The sequence below is a fragment of the Mus pahari genome, chromosome 1, assembly GCF_900095145.1.
Source record: "Mus pahari chromosome 1, PAHARI_EIJ_v1.1, whole genome shotgun sequence".
In the NCBI taxonomy this organism is placed as follows: domain Eukaryota; kingdom Metazoa; phylum Chordata; class Mammalia; order Rodentia; family Muridae; genus Mus; species Mus pahari.
The window spans coordinates 165112912-165133708 of record NC_034590.1 but is presented as its reverse complement, the minus strand read 5'-3'; the positions used below and the strand labels follow the sequence as shown (position 1 = coordinate 165133708).

General features: G+C 37.6%; 1 protein-coding gene across 1 annotated transcript in view; it reads right to left on the bottom strand.

The window, feature by feature from the left end:
• Shoc2 (SHOC2 leucine rich repeat scaffold protein) overlaps positions 1 to 4016 on the bottom strand; it is a 47386-nt gene extending 43370 nt beyond the window's left edge. Inside the window, exon 1 of the mRNA XM_029536323.1 lies at positions 3081 to 4016. Within this exon, the coding sequence (XP_029392183.1) occupies positions 3081 to 3783 (703 nt within the window). The 5' untranslated portion in view covers positions 3784 to 4016. The remainder of the gene's footprint in view (positions 1 to 3080) is intronic.
• Positions 4017 to 20797: the final 16781 nt, after the last annotated feature.

The following is a 20797-nucleotide window of genomic DNA, read 5'->3' as shown; positions in this document are numbered from 1 at the left end:
CCCTGTGTTCCATCCAATAGCTGACTATGAGCATCCACTTCTGTGTATGCCAGGTACTGGCATAGCCTCACAAGAGGCCGCTATATCAGGGTCCCTTCAGCAGAATCTTGCTGGCATGTGCAATAGTATCTGGGTTTGGTGGCCGATGATGGGATGGATCCCCGGATGGGGTAGTCTCTGGATAGCCTGACCCTACCTTAAACTGTTGCAGGTCATGTGCTTCCCCTCTCCCAGCTTCTCATTCCTACGGAACATTCAGATAAGTTGGCCTCAACCTCCAATAGGCAATGCCTCCTAAATGCTGAGCTTATAGATGTACACCACCAAGCCCAGAAAAAAATGTAGTTCTTCATTTCCAAGGAATCTGATAGCAATACTATGGAATCAAGCCTAAGAGAGAAAACTTGTCAATTAGTCAAATTGTGGGGACCCTGTATAACACAAACACCAAACTATGAGGTTATAGACAGAAAACGTTTTATATTTCTTGATAATCACTGAAAAACACTGTGGACAACACCCGATACCCTGAGTAAAATGACCCAGGGCATGGGGAAAGGATTTAGGAGGGTAGTAGAGTCAGAGAAAGGCAGAGAGAGAGAGAGTAGATAGAGAAGTAGAGATGGGGGAGGGAAGAACAAGTGAGCAAGAGTCCAAGAGAGCAAGAAAGGAACAAGAGAGGGAGGAGGGGCAAGCAGCCCCTTTTATAGTGGGTCAGGCCCACTGTAGTGTGGAGGTGGAGTTTAGACAGAATGCTAACATTTCTAGAGAAAAAAGAAAATCAGTATTTCTTTTTACAAAAGACTAAACTTCTGTCAACAATGGACAATGAGCTATATGCACGAATCAAATTCTGACTGAAGCTAGTACTAAAGCAAGTCACTCAACAGCTACTTTCCTATAGGAGACATGGAATGAAGCATTTCCACCCACAGATTTTTTTTTTTTTTGAGACTATTTTAATAGCTCAGGAGTGAGTCATCTCGTGTATGCACATTACTTGAGAAAAATCTATATTGGATTGTCTAAATATATTTAAGAAAAATTAATTTTTTTCTTTTTTATTATTATGGCATTTTAGTTTGGCAGATGTTCTCTTTGAATACTGACCACTTTTCTCTGTCCTTACCAACCCTGCCCATCCTCCCCTTTCCCACAAATCTTCATGCAGCTTTGTCTATTTGGTTTGCTTTGTGACCTCAAAAGAATACCCAGGGCCATCTGTGTGACTATGGCTTTGGAACTAGCCATTGTAGCCTGGTGGATGGAGCAGAGAGCTCACAACAAAGACGGTGATTTCTCCTTTCCCAGGATCTGTTGGAGCCCTGTGAACCCCAGTGAAGGAATCTGTAGTTGATTTAGTTACAGCAGCTGTATCCAATTCAGGGAATGGCTTTTTTGTAGCCCTTCACCCTGTCCTCTGGTTCTTACAGACTTCCTGCCCCCACTTCTGTTATGTTCACTGAGCCTTAAGAGGGGTGCTAGAGTGATTTGTTTAGGGGTGGGCCTACCATCAGTGGCGTGTTTTCTGTACCCTGGGCAAACATGAGTCTCTATAGGCTCCTGTAGTAGTTTGAATCAGAATGGTCTCCAAGGGCTCAGATTTAAATGTTTGGTCACCAGAGAATGGCACTATTTGAAAGAATTAGGAGGAGGTATAGCTTTGTTGATAGAAGTGGAGGGTGGGCTACTAGATTTCAGAAGCCCACATCAATCCCAAAGTCTATCTCTTCCTACTGCCTTTGGATCTAGATGTAGAACTCTTAGCTACCACGCTGAGATGCCATGGCCACCGTGTCTCTTCACTGTAATAGAACACTGACTAAGACAGCTCCAATGTTCATTGTAAGGATGCACTTCTCTCATTAGGGCTGGAAGCCACTTAAGACAAAATCAATTTTTAAATGTGTAGAACGAAATATTATAGAACATATCTGAAACTTAACTGCAATATTTTAATGTTAAACATAGAACACTGCATCACCAAGAAGCTGCAAAACCCAGTATGCAAGTTTCCTGTACCATCCATTATAAGACAAAATATTCAATTCATCTTTGGTAATTCATAAGCAATCAGGCTGCCTATAACAACATGAAAAATTCTGATGTTCCCAAATCCATTTCTTATTTTGATATTTTAAAAATCTTATCAAAAGGGCTCAAAGATATGACCTTTTTAAATTTTTCCAAAACTGTTCATGAATGACTCAATACATTCCAAATAGTTCAGAAATGTATCCTACAATTTAAAATAATGTCCAAAATTTATCCTAAAAGGATCAGAGAGTTGATTTCTTTTTACTGATCTGTTTGCACATCTATATTCCTTTCCTCCCATTACCATTTTAAGTTTTTCCTTTGTTTCAGTATAATACGTAAGACTAGAGTGAAATGTTTTAAACTGCCAGCAGCAATGTCTCTGTATTACCGGTCTCTCTTCTGCCTTTCTATATTGCATTTTGTTTGCTGCTGCTGTTTCTGAGGCTATGCTAGTCAGGATGCACCCAAACCTTGGGCTCCAGTAATCATCCTAGCATGGGGCTTCCTGGGTAATGCACACCACTGTGCCCGGCTGCTACACTTTATTTTTAATGAACATGTAAGTACTTTTAAAGTGAGGGCGGCGGGAAAGACTACTTTCCTGTGGCAGTGTTCTTTCATAAACCTGTAATGTGACAACTGACCGTGATTATCAGTGGAAAGTGATATTAATTTAAATAAACATTTTTCATACAAAGAAAGAGTCAGAATAGAAAAGTTGACACAACGTAGCTAAGATAAAATATATCTATAAAGATACTTAAGAAAAACATGTATTAAAATAACAATTTAAAATTAGGCAAACCTCTCTTAAATTCTTTCTCCAATGAAAAAGCAAATCCAGTTGTCTAAGAAAAGTCTAATTATATTTATTTTAAAACTCACTTAATAAAATAATCTCTTATCTACTCATTTAATAAACTGTAAATAAGAAAAAAATATAGAAATGTTTTCCAACAGTTGAGAAGGTTATGAAAGGGAAAGCACTGAAGGAAGTTACTCAGCTAACGAATACTACAAAACCAACCCCGAGCTCTCACCAATTTCAGCAGGCAGCTGCTTGATTTTGTTCTCTCGGATGCTGAGCATGCTGAGCTTCGGCAGGTTTTTGATGTCCTTTTCCACAGTAGTTATACGATTAAAGCGAAGATAGAGAGTGGTGAGAGAGTCTAGCCTATACACCACTGAAGGAATCTCTCTCAGTTTATTATGCCGTAAATCAAGCATCCGCAGTTTCTTCAAGTTATCAAGAGAGTCAGGCAAACTGGTGAGTGAATTCTCACTGAGAGCCAGTGTCATGAGATTGACTAGATAGCCCACCTCTGCTGGGAGGGATTGCAATTTGTTACTGTATAAATAAAGTTCTGTGAGTTGAGTCAACTCTTTGACTGATGGTGGCAGTATATGTATAGACCTCTTGGATAAGTCCAACCGCATTGAGTTCTCCTCCCGGCATTTGTTAAGCTCCTTAATTACCTCAGCATTGCTGGATTTTTTTCTAGTCCCCGGTGCTGGATTTGGCCGTTTGATGGTATTGTCGACTGAAAACGCCACACCTGGCTGGGCAGCACTGGACTCCTTCTTTCCATCTTTGGCATCTTTCCCTTTGGTTTTAGGTTCTTTTTCTTTGCTTTCTTTCCCAAAACCTCCAGAGGCTTTTGACTCTTTTTCTCTTTCCTTGGCAGATGTTACTTTGGGATCTTTCTCTTTAGAGTCTTTTTCTTTTCCTAAACCACTACTCATGGTGACTCAAGTTTAAGTAAAACACTACATGAACTCCTTCTCCTCGCCAGCAATCCAGATCAAAGATGAAGAGACAAAGATCCTACCCAGTTAAAGAGGGTTGGCATGAAGAAGTGATGAGCTTGGAGTCACAGCCGTCATCTGTTACATGGTGGCTCTAACAGCACTATGCTCATTTCTGAGAACCCATTCCAACTGGCAAAAATGATGCTGGTCAGTTAATTAGAGTTCCTGAAATACAACACAGATAGTGGTAAATTACCTTAAGTTATGATTAACATTATATAAAGTGTCTCAAAACAGTCACTATAGAATTTGTCATTTTTCCTATATCTTATACAGTATTCTATTCCCTCCCCTCTAGCATGAAACACCCACTACAAACACTGTAGAGCACGTCAGCCTTCTTGCAGAGAACTTGTAATCTCCCGGGAAAAGGTTTCAAATAGAATTCAAGTATACACAGTTTTGAGAAGTCAAAAGGAAGCAAAATCACAATAGCTAATAATTACTTTCTATATACAAACACTATTCTAATGACTTTAAAATATTGACTTATTTAATATATATAAATAATCCTTTTAGAAATGTTTCCAAAGAAGCTAGGCTACAAGGAGAGCTCAAAGGAGGACATGTGGATCTCCTCTGGAAGAGAGAATAGAATAGACACTGTGGATGGGTGGGGTAGGGTGGAAGGAACAGGACGGAGCAAGTGGCAGGAGGACTGAGTGAGAGAAGAAGACTAGGACAGACGACAGAAACGGGGGGGGGGGCGGAGGCACTTCTGGGACAATCTAAAAGCCTAAGGCAATAGAACTCCCAGGAATCTAGGAGGGTGATGCCAGCTAAGACGCCAGCAGGGGATATGAAGCCTCAATCAGCCCAATTCCTTTAAGCAGGCAAGACTTCCAATGGAGAGACTATGACACTAACACAGCCACAAAACCTTCAACCTACAATTTGTATTGCCTACAAGATATGCAGGTGTTATGGTCACTTGATCTTTAACAAAGGAGCTAAAACCATCCAGTGGAAAAAAGACAGCATTTTCAACAAATGGTGCTGGCTCAACAAGAGGTTATCATGTAGAAGAATTCGAACTGATCCATTCTTATCTCTTTGTACAACGCTCAAGTCTAAGTTGATCAAGGAACTCCACATAAAACCAGAGACACTGAAACTTATACAGGACAGAGTGGGGAAAAGCCTTGAAGATATGGGCACAGGGGAAAAATTCCTGAACAGAACAGCAATGGCTGGTGCTGTAGGGTCAAGAATCGACAAATGGGGCCTCATAAAATTGCAAAGCTTCTGTAAGGCAAAAGACACTGTCAATAAGACAAAAAGGCCACCAACAGATTGGGAAAGGATTTTTACCAATCCTAAATCCGATAGGGGACTAATATCCAATATATACAAAGAACTCAAGAAGCTAGACTCCAGAAAATCAAATAACCCCATTGAAAAATGGGGTACAGAGCTAAACAAAAAATTCTCAACTGAGGAATACTGAAATGGTTGAGAAGCACCTGAAAAAAATGTTCAACGTCCTTAATCATCAGGGAAACGCAAATCAAAACAACCCTGAGATTCCACCTCACACCAGTCAGAATGGCTAGGATCAAAAATTCAGGTGACAGCAGATGCTGCTGAGGATGTGGAGAAAGAGGAACACTCTTCCACTGCTGGTGGGATTACAAGCTTATACAACCACTCTGGAAGTTAGTCTGGCGGTTCCTCAGAAAATTGGACATAGTACTACTGGAAGATCCAGCAATACCTCTCCTGGGCATATACCCAAAAGATGTTCCAACTTGTAATAAGGACACATAAGGCTCCACTATGTTTATAGCAGCCCTATTTATACTGAAAGAACCCAGATGTCCCTCAACAGAGGAATGGATACAGAAAATGTGGTACGTTTACACAATGGAGTACTACTCAGCTATTAAAAACAATGAATTTATGAATTCTTAGGCAAATGAATGGATCTGGAGGCTATCACCCTGAGTGAGGTAACCCAATCACAAAAGAACACACATGATATGCACTCACTTAGAATACCCAAGATACAATTTGCAAAACACATGAAACTCAAGAAGAAGGAAGACCAAAGTGTGGATACTTCGTTCCTTCTTAGAATGGGGAACAAAATACCCACAGAAGGAGTTACAGAGACAAAGTTCGGAGATGAAACTGAAGGAAAGACCATCCAGAGACTGTCCCACCCGGGGATCCACCCCATAAACAACTACCAAACCCAGACACTATTGCATATGCCAGAAAGATTTTGCTGACAGGACCCTGATATAGCTGTCTCTTGTGCCTGGCAAATACAGAAGTGGATGCTCATAGTCATCTACTGGATGGAACACAGGTGCCCCAATGAAGTAGCTAGAGAAAGTACCCAAGGAGCTAAAGGGGTCTGCAACCCTATAGGAGGAACAACAATATGAACTAACCAGTACTCCCCAGAGCTTGTGTCTCTAGTTAAATATGTAGCAGAAGATGGCCTAGTAGGCCATCAATGAGAGGAGAAGCCCTTGGTCTTGTGAAGATCATATGCCCCAGTACAGGGGGATGCCAGGCCCAGGAAGTGGGAGTGGGTGGGTTGGGGAGCAGGGCAGGGGGAGGGTATAAGGGACTTTCGGGATAACATTTGAAATGTAAATGAAGAAAATATCTAATAAAAAATTTTTTTAAAAAAATATGCAGGTGTAAAGATGGAGCAGACATTGAGGGAATGGCCTAATGGGAGTCCTGGTCTAACCCAAATAGAAGATAAGTCTAATCTTATTGCAACGTGATATGCCAAGGCTGGTTGGTATAGGAGGCCTCCCCTTTTCTGAGGAGAGTCAGAAAAGGAGTAGATGGGAAGAGTGACAGCAGGGGTACTGCACTGGGATGTAAGGTAGATAGATTAATCAATTAAAAGAAAGAAAGGAATTCTTATTCCCCAATTTATAAAAACAGACACAAAAAACATATTTCATTTCTAGTATTATAACTAGCTAGCCCTTTAATCTTTGGATACTAACAGAATCAAGAATTCAAATTAGGGGGCTGGAGAGATGGCTCAGTGATTAACTTTTTTAACTTATTCACTTTACACCCATCCTGCTCACTGACCCCTCCCAGTCACTCCCTCCCACAATCCTTCCCCATTCCCCCTCCCCATCCTCTCTGTAAAACTCAACATGTAACAGAAGTTCAAGCAGTATATGAAAACAAGACCCAAGGGAGGGAAAAAGAATATGGGGCTAAAAAACATACTTGAAAAGATTATGGCTGATATTTTCATAAATCTGTTGAGAGAAAATATTGAGCAAACTCTCTCCAAACCAAGGAAACTCAAAGAAATCTGCATATTTCATATGCATGAACATGAAAATTGCATTTATTGACCAATATAAACCTACAGTCTAACAATGACTTGAGCAGAAGTAAACTTTTCAACAGAAACCACACCAGCCAAAAAGAAGTGGAAAAAATTTTTTTCAAGTATTAAACCCAGGATTACTTACTCAGAAGAAACAGCCTCCAGAAATGTAAATAAAATGAAGACATATTAAGATGAAGCAAAATGAAAAAAATTACAGACTATAACTTACACCATAAGAAATGAAAGAAACCAGCAGGTAGGCTACCTACAGACCTTCTCTACTCTCTGTTCTCCTAGACCAAATTCTTAGGGTTGTTCCTAATAGTGCAACAGAATACCAGCTGCAACCTCCCCACCCACCTGACCCCACTACCCAGTCCACATCTATGTGGATCCCATAGACCACCCCTGCTCTGGCCTCCCCTCCCCATCTCATACAGAATATAAACAAGATATATAAACAATATTATAAACTATTCTCAACACCTCATGAACTTTCTCCAAAACTCTCCACATACTCAGGTACAAAGTAAATCTCAAGAGATATAACTGAAATAACTCCCTGCAGCCTACCAGACAATCATGGATTAAAGCCAGATATCAACAACAATAACAGAAACAATAGAAAGCTTACAGACTTACAGAAACTGAACAACGCTCTACAAAATGAAATACAGGTCAAATCAGAAATAAATTAAATAATTCCAAAATTCAACAAAAAGGAATACACATCATACTCAAACTTACAGGACACAGTGAAAACACTAAGAGGAAAGTTCATAGCACTAAGTGCCTACATTTTTAAAAAAAAAAAAAATAGGGAGATCTCAGAGTCAGCCAGGCAGTGGTGGTGCACGCCTTTAATCCCAGCACTCGGGGGCAGAGGCAGGCAGATTTCTGAGTTCGAGGCCAGCCTGGTCTACAGAGTGAATTCCAGGACAGCCAGGGCTACACAGAGAAACCCTGTCTTGGAAAAAAAAAAAAAAAAAAGAAATAAGAGGATACAAAGCCAGAATATTTAGATCCAAATATAACAACAATGTTAAATCTAAAGGGTTCCAACATAGCAATACAATTAAAAAGATAGTAGGGATGATTTTAAAACACCATAAATAATCTATAAAAACAGTTAATACAGCCATCCAGGGCAGCTATTAATGAGATTTATAGCCCACTACAGAAGACTAACTTCATACTTGGCACTATAAACTGGGCCAGGAACCTGTGACTGAATAGGTCACAGAAGAGAATCTACTATTAGGGTTAGGGTTAGGAGCACACCGCCTGTTAAATATACTTTTTATTATACCCAAAGATTAGTGTAGCTCTCAACCCTGATCAAACTTATTTTGGCAGTAGATGGTGGCTAGTATAGTCACAACTACTCACTATGCACAAAACAAATGCCACTAGAGTACCCACCCCTAACTGAGACATCTAAATCATATCATCTATATCCCTGCAAGACTCGGGGAAAATTAAAGGTGAAAGGGACCCAAATTTTAAGAGCCAGAGGATGGAAGATGTAAAACAGCATTTTCTGGGCCTGACAGAGCCACTGTCCCATCAACTCACAGTGGCTATGGTTGCCTGCACAAGAGCAGCATACAATCAAGCCACTACAAATGGGAGAAGGGCTTATGCATCCCCATCCCTAGCTGAGAAACTATTGGCAGAAGATAGCTGGGCAAAGTGCTGCCCAAGCATTAGAAGTAGAATTCAGATCCACAGCACATACATAAAAGTTGGGAATGGCAGCATCCAGTCTGTGATCTGGGTGTTGGAGCAGATAAGATAGATCCCAGTCTGGCTAAAAGGATCCAGGTCCAGTAAGAGTCCTTGTCTCAAAATGTAATGTGGAGAACAACTGAGGAAGGTATCTGACACTGACCACTGGCCTCCACCATACACAGATACACACAGAGAGAGAGATACACACACAGAGATACACACACACACACGCACGCAACATATAGGGGAATTTCAACTACCTCAATTACAGAATAACTATTTAAAAAAAAAATAACTGGAACTAGGTGATTAGAAAATACACATTTATTTCAAGGGCTTATACAATACATATATCAAAATAACTTTATCCTAAAACATAAAGAAACTTTAAATGTTAAAGAGCTGAAATCATACAATCTATGTTCTATGACCATAAGAAATAATCTTAAAAGCACTAGCAGAAAGATAAAATTCTTCAAACATACGAAAATAAATACACAGCTAAATAATCTATGGGTCAAATAGGATTACTGAGCAGAGTAAAGGAGAAATATATCAAAATTTATAGGATGTAAGCACCAGCTTAGAGGGACATATTCATGTCTGTATGATACCAGTCTATATATAATCCCAGAAATTTAAATTCCCACACCCAGATACTAGGAAAAAAATAAAGGAGATCCAAAGAAAGCAGAACAAAATCCGCCAAGACAGCCATGAAATCAAAACTAACAAAGCAGAAACTCAACTTTTAAAAATTCACAAAAACATCTGATAAACATCTATCAACTCTGACAAAGATAAAAACAACCACATGAGGGATATCACTAAAGATCCCACATTAACGGGACAACGGAACACTGAAGACAACTCTGTAACTATATTCCACAACAGAAAAAAATGGGCTAGACACTTTGAAATCACATGCTACAAAAACAAGGATTCGAGGCTAATTATATCTGACTAATTCTAAATTAAAAAGAAATTGAAAGCAGTTTAAAACCTTCCAAAAGAGGAAACTGTCAACCATATGTGCTAATGAATTGTGAGAAACATCTAAATAATAATACAAACTCAGGAGCATGTCCTAAGGTGGTGATAGCTCCAACTCATGATATCCCAATTAAAAGTTTAAAAACTTAAAATACAAAAGAATATTAATTCTATATAGTCTCCAACAGGAAATAATCACTTTGAGAACACATTACCCTATATTTAAAGTAGACAAATGAATTTAAAAAAATAAAAAATAGGGCTGGTGAGATGGCTCAGTGGGTAAGAGCACCCGACTGTTCTTCCAAAGGTCTGGAGTTCAAATCCCAGCAACCACATGGTGGCTCATAACCATCTGTAACAAGATCTGACGCCCTCTTCTGGAGTGTCTGAAGATAGCTACAGTGTACTTACATATAATAAATAAATAAATCTTAAAAAAATAAATAAATAAATAATAATAAATAAATAAATAAAAATAACAGGGAGCTACACAGGCCAACAACCTTAATGAGCAGCAATAGAAATCTTTAAGAACATGGCTGAAAATTAATTCACCTCTTACCACTCATGCTCCACACCACTGTGAAAGTCCTAACTTGGCACAAGAAAGGAGGGAGGGAAGGGAGGAGGAGCAGAATCACATGCCAAGCAAACATACTTTCTTGGGCTGGCGAGATGGCTCAGCAAGTAAGAGCACTGACTGCTCTTCCAAAGGTCCTGAGTTCAAATCCCAGCAACCACATGGTGGCTCACAACCACCTGTAATAAGATCTGATGCCCTCTTCTGGTGTGTCTGAAGTCAACTACAGTGTGCTTATGTATAATAATAAGTAAATCTTTTTTTAAAAAAAAAAAAACTTTCTTTTGCAGACATACTATCTATGACACTAAACGGAATCTTCAAAACTTTTTTTTTTGTTTTTTTGTTTTTTGTTTTGTTTTTCAAGACAGGGTTTCTCTGTATAGCCCTGGCTGTCCTGGAGCTCACTCTGTAGACCAGGCTGGCCTCAAACTCAGAAATCCGCCTGCCTCTGCCTCCCGAGTGCTGGGATTAATTCTTTAAACGACTAAGTCCACCTCAGTCCTGGAACTCAGAAATCATATTTCTATAAACTAGAAACAAAATATTTATACCAAAATTTAAAAGATAATTTCACTTGCAATAGCTCTGAAAATAAAATACTTGTTAAAAAAAAATCTACTACATGCACACAGAACTGTATTCTGAAAACCACGCAACCCCAGCCTAAGCAGTGAAGTACAAGTTTAGTCTCTGTCTCAAACACGGTGGAAGGTGAGGACTGACCCAAGGCTGACTTCCAGCCCCCACAAGCATGCTGTGGCAAGTATGTGTGTGTTGGAGATGTAGTTCAGGTACAGAGCTATTCCCTAGGTAACACAAAATAAAAGGAAGAGGACCAACTAAACTCAGTAAGTTCAGCATCTTGTTCTTCATCTACAAACTTCTTTGTCTAGAAACTTTTTTAGCCTCATTTCCTTCTTTTATGAACTTTGTATACAGTTATAAGCAAAACTACTGAACTACTCAACTACAATTAGTCTAGTAGTTTCTAATTAAAATGTAAAAGAACGGGACAGGTGACACCTCTCATTGGTAGAATAATGTCTGAGCATTCATAAAACCCTGGGTTCAATCTTAGTACTACAGAAAATAAAAAAGATATTTTTAAAAAACCCTTGTCCTAAATCACATATTTTACACAAAGCTTAACTCAAAATGAATCAAAGACCTAAATGTAAAAAGTAGTTATAAAACTTTCAGAAGAAAACTTAGGAAAAAATACTTAAAAGAGATGGGGTTGGGCAGTTAAGAAATGCCAGCGAAAAGTAAACTCCCAGGGAAAGAACATGCCAGTCGAGCACCATGGAACAGCAGCTCTTTCCGTGTGTGAAGCATCATGTAAGTGCTGATTAACAGACGATCTTGTTTCCTGCCTTCAAGGTGCCTATATTCATGTAGTGGGGAAAAACTCATAAAACTTTCCACAATTAGAAACCATGCAAGGGCAGAAAGCCACAAGAACAGTGAGGCTGAAGAGCCAAGTGAGTTAGGACGTTTCCACCTGTGACTGAGGGAGAAAGGGAAGGCCACAGCTAAGGGCCCTTACGTTATGCTGCAAGTCCCAAGGGTTTATTATGGTATGCTACAAAATCATTTCCCTCAATGTTCCTGTGTTTCGTGGATTTTGTTTTTGCCTCTTTCTCCTCACGAGCTCCAGCAAGGATTTTTCAAATTCCTAAATCATACACTGATGTCACATACTGGAACTAAGTTCTTTTACACCTTAAGAGAACTGTTTGGAGCTGTTGCAACCTACAGATTAAACTTTGACAGTGGCCAGATTCAGGAATCGTGGTAAACCTATATTAAACAAATAAACGTGAGAAACAGTATAAAGAGAACTGCATGTCATCCACTAAACCAGACTGCCGTAAATGATTAAACTGTGTCATCTTTGAAATCTATCAATGTAAAATAAGTCTGTATTTAAACCAGACACTAAATGTGAATTCTTAGCCCCATTTTAGGAAATGCCTATTCTTAAAATAAAAAATAAAAAAAATTAAAATCTTGTCACACTTATTCTGATGTAACTTTGATTCTCGTTGTGACTTACCTCTTATCCAATCCCTCAACTTCCAAAGGCCACTCTTTCAACTTTCTCTTTAAAAATAATGGGTAATTACTTTGGTTTGTATTTTTGTTGTGCTAGATATCAAACCTAGGTTTCCCACATACCAGACACTCTACCATTGAACTACCTACATTCCCATCCCCCAAAGCTGTTATAAGCATCTATTAAAGTACAAATCTAATATAAAATTATAATATGTATTATATCAAGGCACTCTTCTCCTCTACCTCAAATCACTTTTCTCCAAATATTATGATATGCATATTAATTTCACTCCTGGTACACTAACTCTTCAAACTAGGATCCACTTGCTTAAAGTGTTGATATCCATATCTCAATTTTCAGTTTTTATTCAAAATAATTTTTCTCTTTATTGCTTATAACAATATTAGACTTAGTTTTCTAATTGGCTGACAAGTATATTAGACAGGTTTAGTATAGTAGACCTTACTGAAAATGCTTGGGACCAGTAGTAGTTTAGACTAAAGAATTTTCTAAATTTTGGAAAATCTGCATAAACTTTCCCATTTGAGCATCCCTAATCAAAAGATCTAAAATCAGAGAGTGATGGCAATCTATAAAGTCAACTTCTACATAGGAAAAGAAGAAAAAGGAAGAGCTGGTTGCTAGATTAAAAATTAATAATAATAATAATAATTTTAGCAGAAAGTCACTGGCAACACAACAAAATTGATAAGAAAAATTTGCTTACTGTGACTAAAGGAAACTTGAGAAACTTCTGGCTTCACCTTCTGCTCAAAAACTGAAAGATTAGTGAGGGGGAAAAAGAAACAAAGTTGAAAATGGGAACACACTCTCTTCCCACTAGTCATAACTAGAAATTCTTGAGGACCAAAGCAAAAGGTGAAACAGAATCCTTTTAACTCACAGTGGCTAGACCCTCAGGTATTTAAAGCAGCCTCTAATATAGAGGTAAAATGTTACTCTAAACGCTCACCATGTAGAGCTCAATTTTCTTCTAGATGTTCTCGTACATTCTGTATTAACAGAACTTCAATGAAATGGCTTATTATATTGAGCATCATTTATATAAAAGTTCAGACTATATATATATATATATATGTGTGTGTGTGTGTGTGCATGTATATATATGTGTGTGTGTATACATATATATGATTTGCTGACCTACTAAAATATAAACACTTTGTTTTATATTAAAAGCTGTATTATATAAATCAGAATCTTAAAGATTAAGCCAGGCATGCCTTTAATCCTAAAGGAGCCAGAGGCAGGTAGATGACTATGAGTTTGAGGTCAGCCTGGCCTACACAACGAGTTCTAGGACAGCCAGAACTACATAGAAATACCTGTCTTGACACCACCACAAAAACAAAACAAAACAAAACAAAACAAAAAAAAAGAAGCAAAGTAATTGATCAAGAAGGGAAGAAGGAAGAGTAGCAGAAAGGAAAATATGAACAAAATGCAATGATACTTTTGCATGAAAATCTAAGTCAAATCCATTTTTGTACATTAAAAAAATTAAAGAGAATAATCAATCAATATACTTTCTCTTGGTTAAAAATCCTCAGCAGTCATGTATCAACCTAATGCAAGGAAGGAAAACAAGTCGCAAAGCTATCACCCTGCCCACTACCAATTCTCTCATGAGATGTTGGCCAGGTTCCTATAATAAAATACTAAATTACATCTGGGGCTTACTGCAAAAGATAAATTCTTACTTTCAATGATTTTAAATAAAGAAAAGAAAGAGACAAGTTACAAAACTGTGAGAACAGGAAACCTGGGACGCATGAAGAGCATGATGAGGCTGGAAGTTCACCAGGGCTCCCAGGGCTTCCATAGGAATCTGCTTCCAGAGCATGAGAGAACCCAGGAAAAGCACTGTGGAATCATTCCTAACTTCCCCACACCTATAACTCAGGGGCCCACGATACGACTGGAAATATAGACTGTCAATCTTGAAAAGCTTGTTACACAAGTTTCCTAATTTGGACTTTCAATTGGAGACACTATGATTTTCAAAATACCATCTTCTCAACTCTAATGATCATGGGTAAATAAGAGCAGATATAGTCCTAAAGTAAAAATGGTGTGTAATCACAGGCATACTTTTACATTTGTATCTGATAGAATACAAAATTGTTTTTCATTAATCAGATGTTCTCCAAGCACCAAAATAGTTAAATAAAAAATAATCTAATAATAAATTCTCAAATGTCCCATCAATGCCAATCAGTGATACCCATTTGAGGATCATAGCAATCAATCCTAAGAATTAACCCAATAGTCATGTTAACCAAATGAGTATCTGTGGTAAGGAGTAATCTGGAAAACACTTGAACAGCCCATGCCAAATATAATAAGGGTATATGATCCAATTACTTTTAATTGAAATATGTAGGTATTGGATTTTATGGACAGGATAAGCATATGAAAACTATCTTTGCATACTATATAATCTCCAGATACCAACTAGATGAAAAACTTTATAATAATCACCTAGACCCTAATCCCATTTTACCTATGAGCTTCAGCTATTTTTGAACTTCTTAAATTGTAAAAAGTAATGTGTTCGTTCTAGATATAAACTACTTTAACTTGAAACTTAAGGTTTATTCACTACCTGACAGTGACTGACAACCATATTAACATTGGGGTTTACGTCACAAATAAAATACCCAGTCTATACTTAACAGCTATTGGTGGGAATATTTGTGCATTGTTTTGTTCTTCGTTATTTTCTAGTATTGTGCTTGAACATTCTCATATTAACATGAAAAATATATACCAGATGTTTCATTGTTCCTTGATATTGTGTCAAAACATCCATGCTGACAAACAAAATAAATTTTCTTTTATTTTACTTGTCAGTTAATTGAGTTATTATATTGATTTTTTTTAATTATAAGGGTTACATTATAAAAGTTTACTACATACATGGGATATTAGATTTGATATAGTTGAAAACCACTGGTTTAAAATAAACAAAATAACAGAAAATGGGAATGTTTCATGAGATGTTTTAGAAACAACATTCAAAGAAAGGAATCTGAATAGAAGTATGAAGCGGACCCAGAGTTCTGTCTGAGCGCATAGATTAATGGCTGCAGTAGACTGCTGCTAGCAGAAAGGAAGCCACTGCCTTCAGAGGAGAACCACTGGTGAAACAAACATTCATGCTCCTTCCACACCCATGCCCACAGGCTGCCTGATCAATCACAGTGGGAAATAAACATCATGAAAAAAACAGTAAAAAGGAAAACTAGAGAGAACACACCTCAGCACACTAAAGACTCCATACGACAAACCCAAGCCATTGCTATACTAAACGAAGAAAAGCCGGAAGAAATCCCATGCAAAGCAGGAACAAAATACAGCTGGCCCTCTTCCCTTGCCTTTTAGTATATAGTGCCACTTGGTATAAGAGAAGAAAGTTAGAGATACAAGTAGGAAAAGAAGTCAAATTATTCCCATTTGCAGATGATGATACATAAAATAGCCAAAATTTATACCAGAAAATTTCTATAAATGATCAATACTCACTGGCATGGTGCTGTTAACCTTTAATTCCAGCACTCGGGATGCATAGGCAGGAGAATCTGTGAGTTCTAGGGCAGCCTGTTCTACGTAAGTTCCAAAAGAGTCATGGCTATATAGAGACTCAAAGCAAACAAAAAGGAGATCAATACTTACAGCAAAGTGGCAGAATACAATATTGTCGTAGACAGCATTACTACTGCTGTGATCAAACACCAGGACCAAAGGCTAGTTGGGGAGGAAACACTCCCAAGATTATGGAAACACTCCCATTTACAATATTATGAATAAACCTAACTAAAAATAAAGACCTCTACACTGAAAATGTTAAGTCTCAAAGAAAGAAATTGAGAAAGACACTATTTCTCACTAAATTGAGAAAGATGGAAAGACCTCCCATGCTCATATACCCATAGAAACTGGAGAAATAACCATCCTACCAAAAACTATTTACAAATTTCATAGAAGCCAACAAAAATTTCCATGACACTCTTTGAAAGTAGAAAAAGAAATCCTAAAATTTACATGGGATCACAAAAGACCCCAAATAGCCAAAACAATCTTGGGGAATGGGGATGACAGAGTGTTGCTATACCAAATTTCAAGTTATCACAAAGCTATAGTAATAAAAACAGCATGAAAGTGGCTCAGACACAGACTATCAGTCCATGGAATAACATAGAAAACCCAAAAGTGAGTACATATAATTAATAGACATCTCATATTTGATAAAGATGCCAAAAATATACACTGGGGAAGACAACATCTTCAACAAATGGTGATGGAAAATCTGCATACCACATGTGGCAGAACAAAATTAGATCCATATCTATCATTCTACACAAAAATCAATTCCAAGTAGATCAAAGAACTCAATGCAAAATCTGAAAATGTGAAAGTGATGGAAGAAAAAGCAGGCAGTACCCGACAAAACATAGTGCAAGCAAGGACCTTCTGACTGGGATTCCACTTGCTCAGGAGTTAAGGCCAATAGTTGGGACTTCTTAAAACTAAAATGCTTCTTTTTGTATAGCAAAAGAACAATCAACCAAGTAAAGAGGAAACCCACAGAGTGGAAATTTTTACCAGCTATAAATTGATGGAGGATTAACATTCAGAATATACAGAGATCTTCAAAAACTAATCAGGAAAAAATATTATTCATTGCAAGTAAAGATGTCCAGAACAAAGGTGTCAACAACAAGATGTACAGTAGGACATTCCAGCTTCCGAGACAAGATGTTTGCCATGTTTTGTTTTATTTATTTTACTTTGTATGGAGGTTGCAAGGGCAGAGGGTTGATATGAACGGGTGGAAAGATGAGTGGGCTTGGAGTTCATGATGTGAAACTCACAAACAGTCAAAAAGTTAAAAAAAAAAATTAACTAACCAATCAAAAAATGGGCTATGTGTCTGAACAGAATTCTCAAAAGAAACAATAAAAAAGGGTAAGTATCTTTAAAAATGTTAAATATCCTATCATGATGCTCTTACCATGAGGCCTTGATCAGAGGTCAAAACAATGCAGAAGCATGATCCTGAGCCACAATCCAAAACTGCTAAATATCCTTAGCAATGTAGGAAATGAAAATTAAAGCTCCTTTGAAATTGTTATCATACAAAGGTCAGAAAAGTGAGTATCAAGAAAACAACCCACAACAAATGCTAGTGGGGATCTAGAGAAAGGTAGAAACCCCATTCACTGTTGGTAGCACTACAAATTGATATTATCATTATGAAAATCAGTGTGGAGAATTTTCAGAAAGCTAAAAATGATCTACTACTGACTGACCAGCTATACCAAGCTTTGGCATATAAGAAGAATTGGAGTAGGGAGGAGGAGTGGACATGATGTAAAAACAATACCATGCATGAATTTATCAAAAAATTTTAAATAAGAAAAATTAAAGTAGAATGGGGTCGTGGTGGGAGAAGGATTAATGGTGTTTGCTAAGGGTTAAGAGAACAGCAGTATTAAGTGTGACCACAGTGTGTTACACACATGTATGAAACTGCTAACATACAGTTTTAAAAAGTATATACATAGAGCATAAATAAAAATACTTGTGGTATGTGTGGAGAGGTAAACATTTTGGGATGGATAGATGAAGAAAGGCTCATAAAGAAACGCACATGAACTGAGTAAACCTCCTGGCAAAGCAGCAGCACAGAAGCAAGTGAGCAAAGCCATGACCACGTAGCCTGGCAGTCTGAGCTAATCCCCGCAACACAGGATCATGCACACACAGTAGTAATGGGAATTCTTAAAGCAGTCAGTTCAGCTACTTGCAGCTTGCAAGTAGTGAAAAGGGTGCATATACTAGCATAAAACTTACCCTTAGAGAAAGAAGATAGTTCTTTTTTCAAGTAGATTAGAATGGACTGAGAGAAAGCATATTTATTTGGAGATAAGAGCAACAGAAAGCAGTTGAGATATCATTATCTCCAATTATACACAGTGGAAGGGCAGAAGCAAACTTATTTGTTAACAGCAAGATGATAGCTTTTGAAGAAAGAAGCAAAAAGGAACACATAAAGATATGAACAACAGGCAAATAAATTTAGCAACTGAGGGCTAGAGAGATGGCTCAGCAGTTAAGAGCACTGACTGTTCTTCCAGAGGTCCTGAGTTCAATTCAGCAACCACATGGTGGTTCACAGCCGTCTGTAATGGGATCCAATGCCCTCTTCTGGTGTGTCTGACAGCTACGGTGTACTCATAAATAAAATAAATAAACCTTACAAAGAAAATTAGCATCTGAGAAGTTCAGGTATCAACCTATAATAACAATCTCCTCCAAAACTATAGTTAGGAGTTTTTTCCCCCCAAACAACCTGAATCTCAAGGGCATCAAGCCTCATCAAAATGCCAATCTCAGAAAAGGGTGGCATACTTTATAATTCCAGTTATCAAACATTCTTAGCATGATAAAACTATAGAAATGGGGGAGCAGAGTAGTGGTTCCTAGCAGATGGAACAAGGCAGGAGAGGGAAAATTGGTTTCTGGTCAAAACCAATCTGTATCTTGACTGTGGTGGTAACTAACTGAATGTATATGAGATAAAAATAGATAAAACTATACACACACCCAATGAATATATGAAAGACCGTATGTTGTTTTATAATCTAATGAATAGTGCTACTAATGTCAATTTTAGGATTGATACTAATCTTGTACTATGATTATATAGGTTGCCAACAATTATGTGAGAAGTCAGGTGATATACTCTTTTCGTAATTTCCCATGAGTCTGTTATTATTTCTAAATGAAAAGCTGGAAGCAGTTCATTGGTACAGTCTTACAAACACTACATTAAACTTCACTATGAAGTATCACAGAACACCCTCAATTACCTGATAAGGCTACTGAAACAGTCCCAGCCACTTCCACATATACACAAGAAGGGCTGGGCACTGGCTTAATAACAAATAGCCAACAGCTTCATCAATCATACACCTATGTAATGAAACTTCGGTAGGAATCTCTAAACTACAAGGCTTGCAGAATTTCTGATTTGGTGAATATACCAAGGTGCTATAAAGGAATAAACATTCATACTGTTTTCCCTGTTTGTCTAATATATCTCTTCTATTTAACTTCCTAGGCTCTATATCCTTTATACTAAACCAGTAATCAAAAATAGAACTTCCCAAGTTCTATTAACCCTTCCAGCGATTCATTTACTTAAAGATGAAGTTTACAGCTAGTTGGCTAAAAGTCTGGGTGGTGAAAGTGGAGGCAATATTTCAGCTTCAGCACTGAGCCTTTTAACCTATGTGATCTGACACGATCTGCAGGCAGTGCTCAAAAATGAATTATCAGATTCCTACATGGTGTTCAGAAAATAAACCGGAGAAAAACCCGACTACACTGTCAAAACTGAAGAGACTAAGAACAGTTCATACACATCTAAAGTTTATAAACACACAAAGGAAAGAGTAATTAGTGATAAAAAATTAATACAGAAATACCTACAAACACTTCAAGGAAGAAAGTATTCCCCAAGAAATTATATCCAGACTAACTACAGTTCATGATTAAAAGCAGTTAAAAACTAACACATATGTAAAAACTAGCAAATACGTAAAAACAGTTAAAAACTAGCAAATATGAAAAACTCAAACTATTCTTATGAGCTAACCTTGAGAGTTCAGTCAAGCAGAAACCAAGGCAAAAAGACAAGTTATGAGCATGATCTCAAGGTTATTAAAAGGTTGTCACTACCAAATACAATGTAAATGCTACAATCCCTGTCAATGTTGATCAACAAAAAGTAGAATAAAGGGACTGATATATGTTCACATATTTACGCTAAACTGCTTTATACCTTTAAATATACTTGTTACAGTTTATCGCTATCAATAATATATTCTATTATAAAAGAAGATGCCATAATATAGATGAGTTTAATATGCTCATTTTAAGATGATTGAAAAAGTGTAAGGAGACCAACTACTTTATAAGCCAAAAATATATATTTACCTGGTTAATTGGAGCTGCACAAGAAAAATGGCCCTCACAGAAGCTATAGGTTAGTAAACAAAAAGCCTAGTGTCATAGTGTTGTTAGCCAGGGAGAGTTGCCTAGAGATCACCTCTAAAACGATACAGGCAATCGCGATGGCTCTTGGTCACCCATTAAAACTCGATGGTAAGCCATCATATGATCTTGATTACAGCACATAAAGAATCAAACTGGTCTGAAAGTGTCCTCCCTGCTGGAG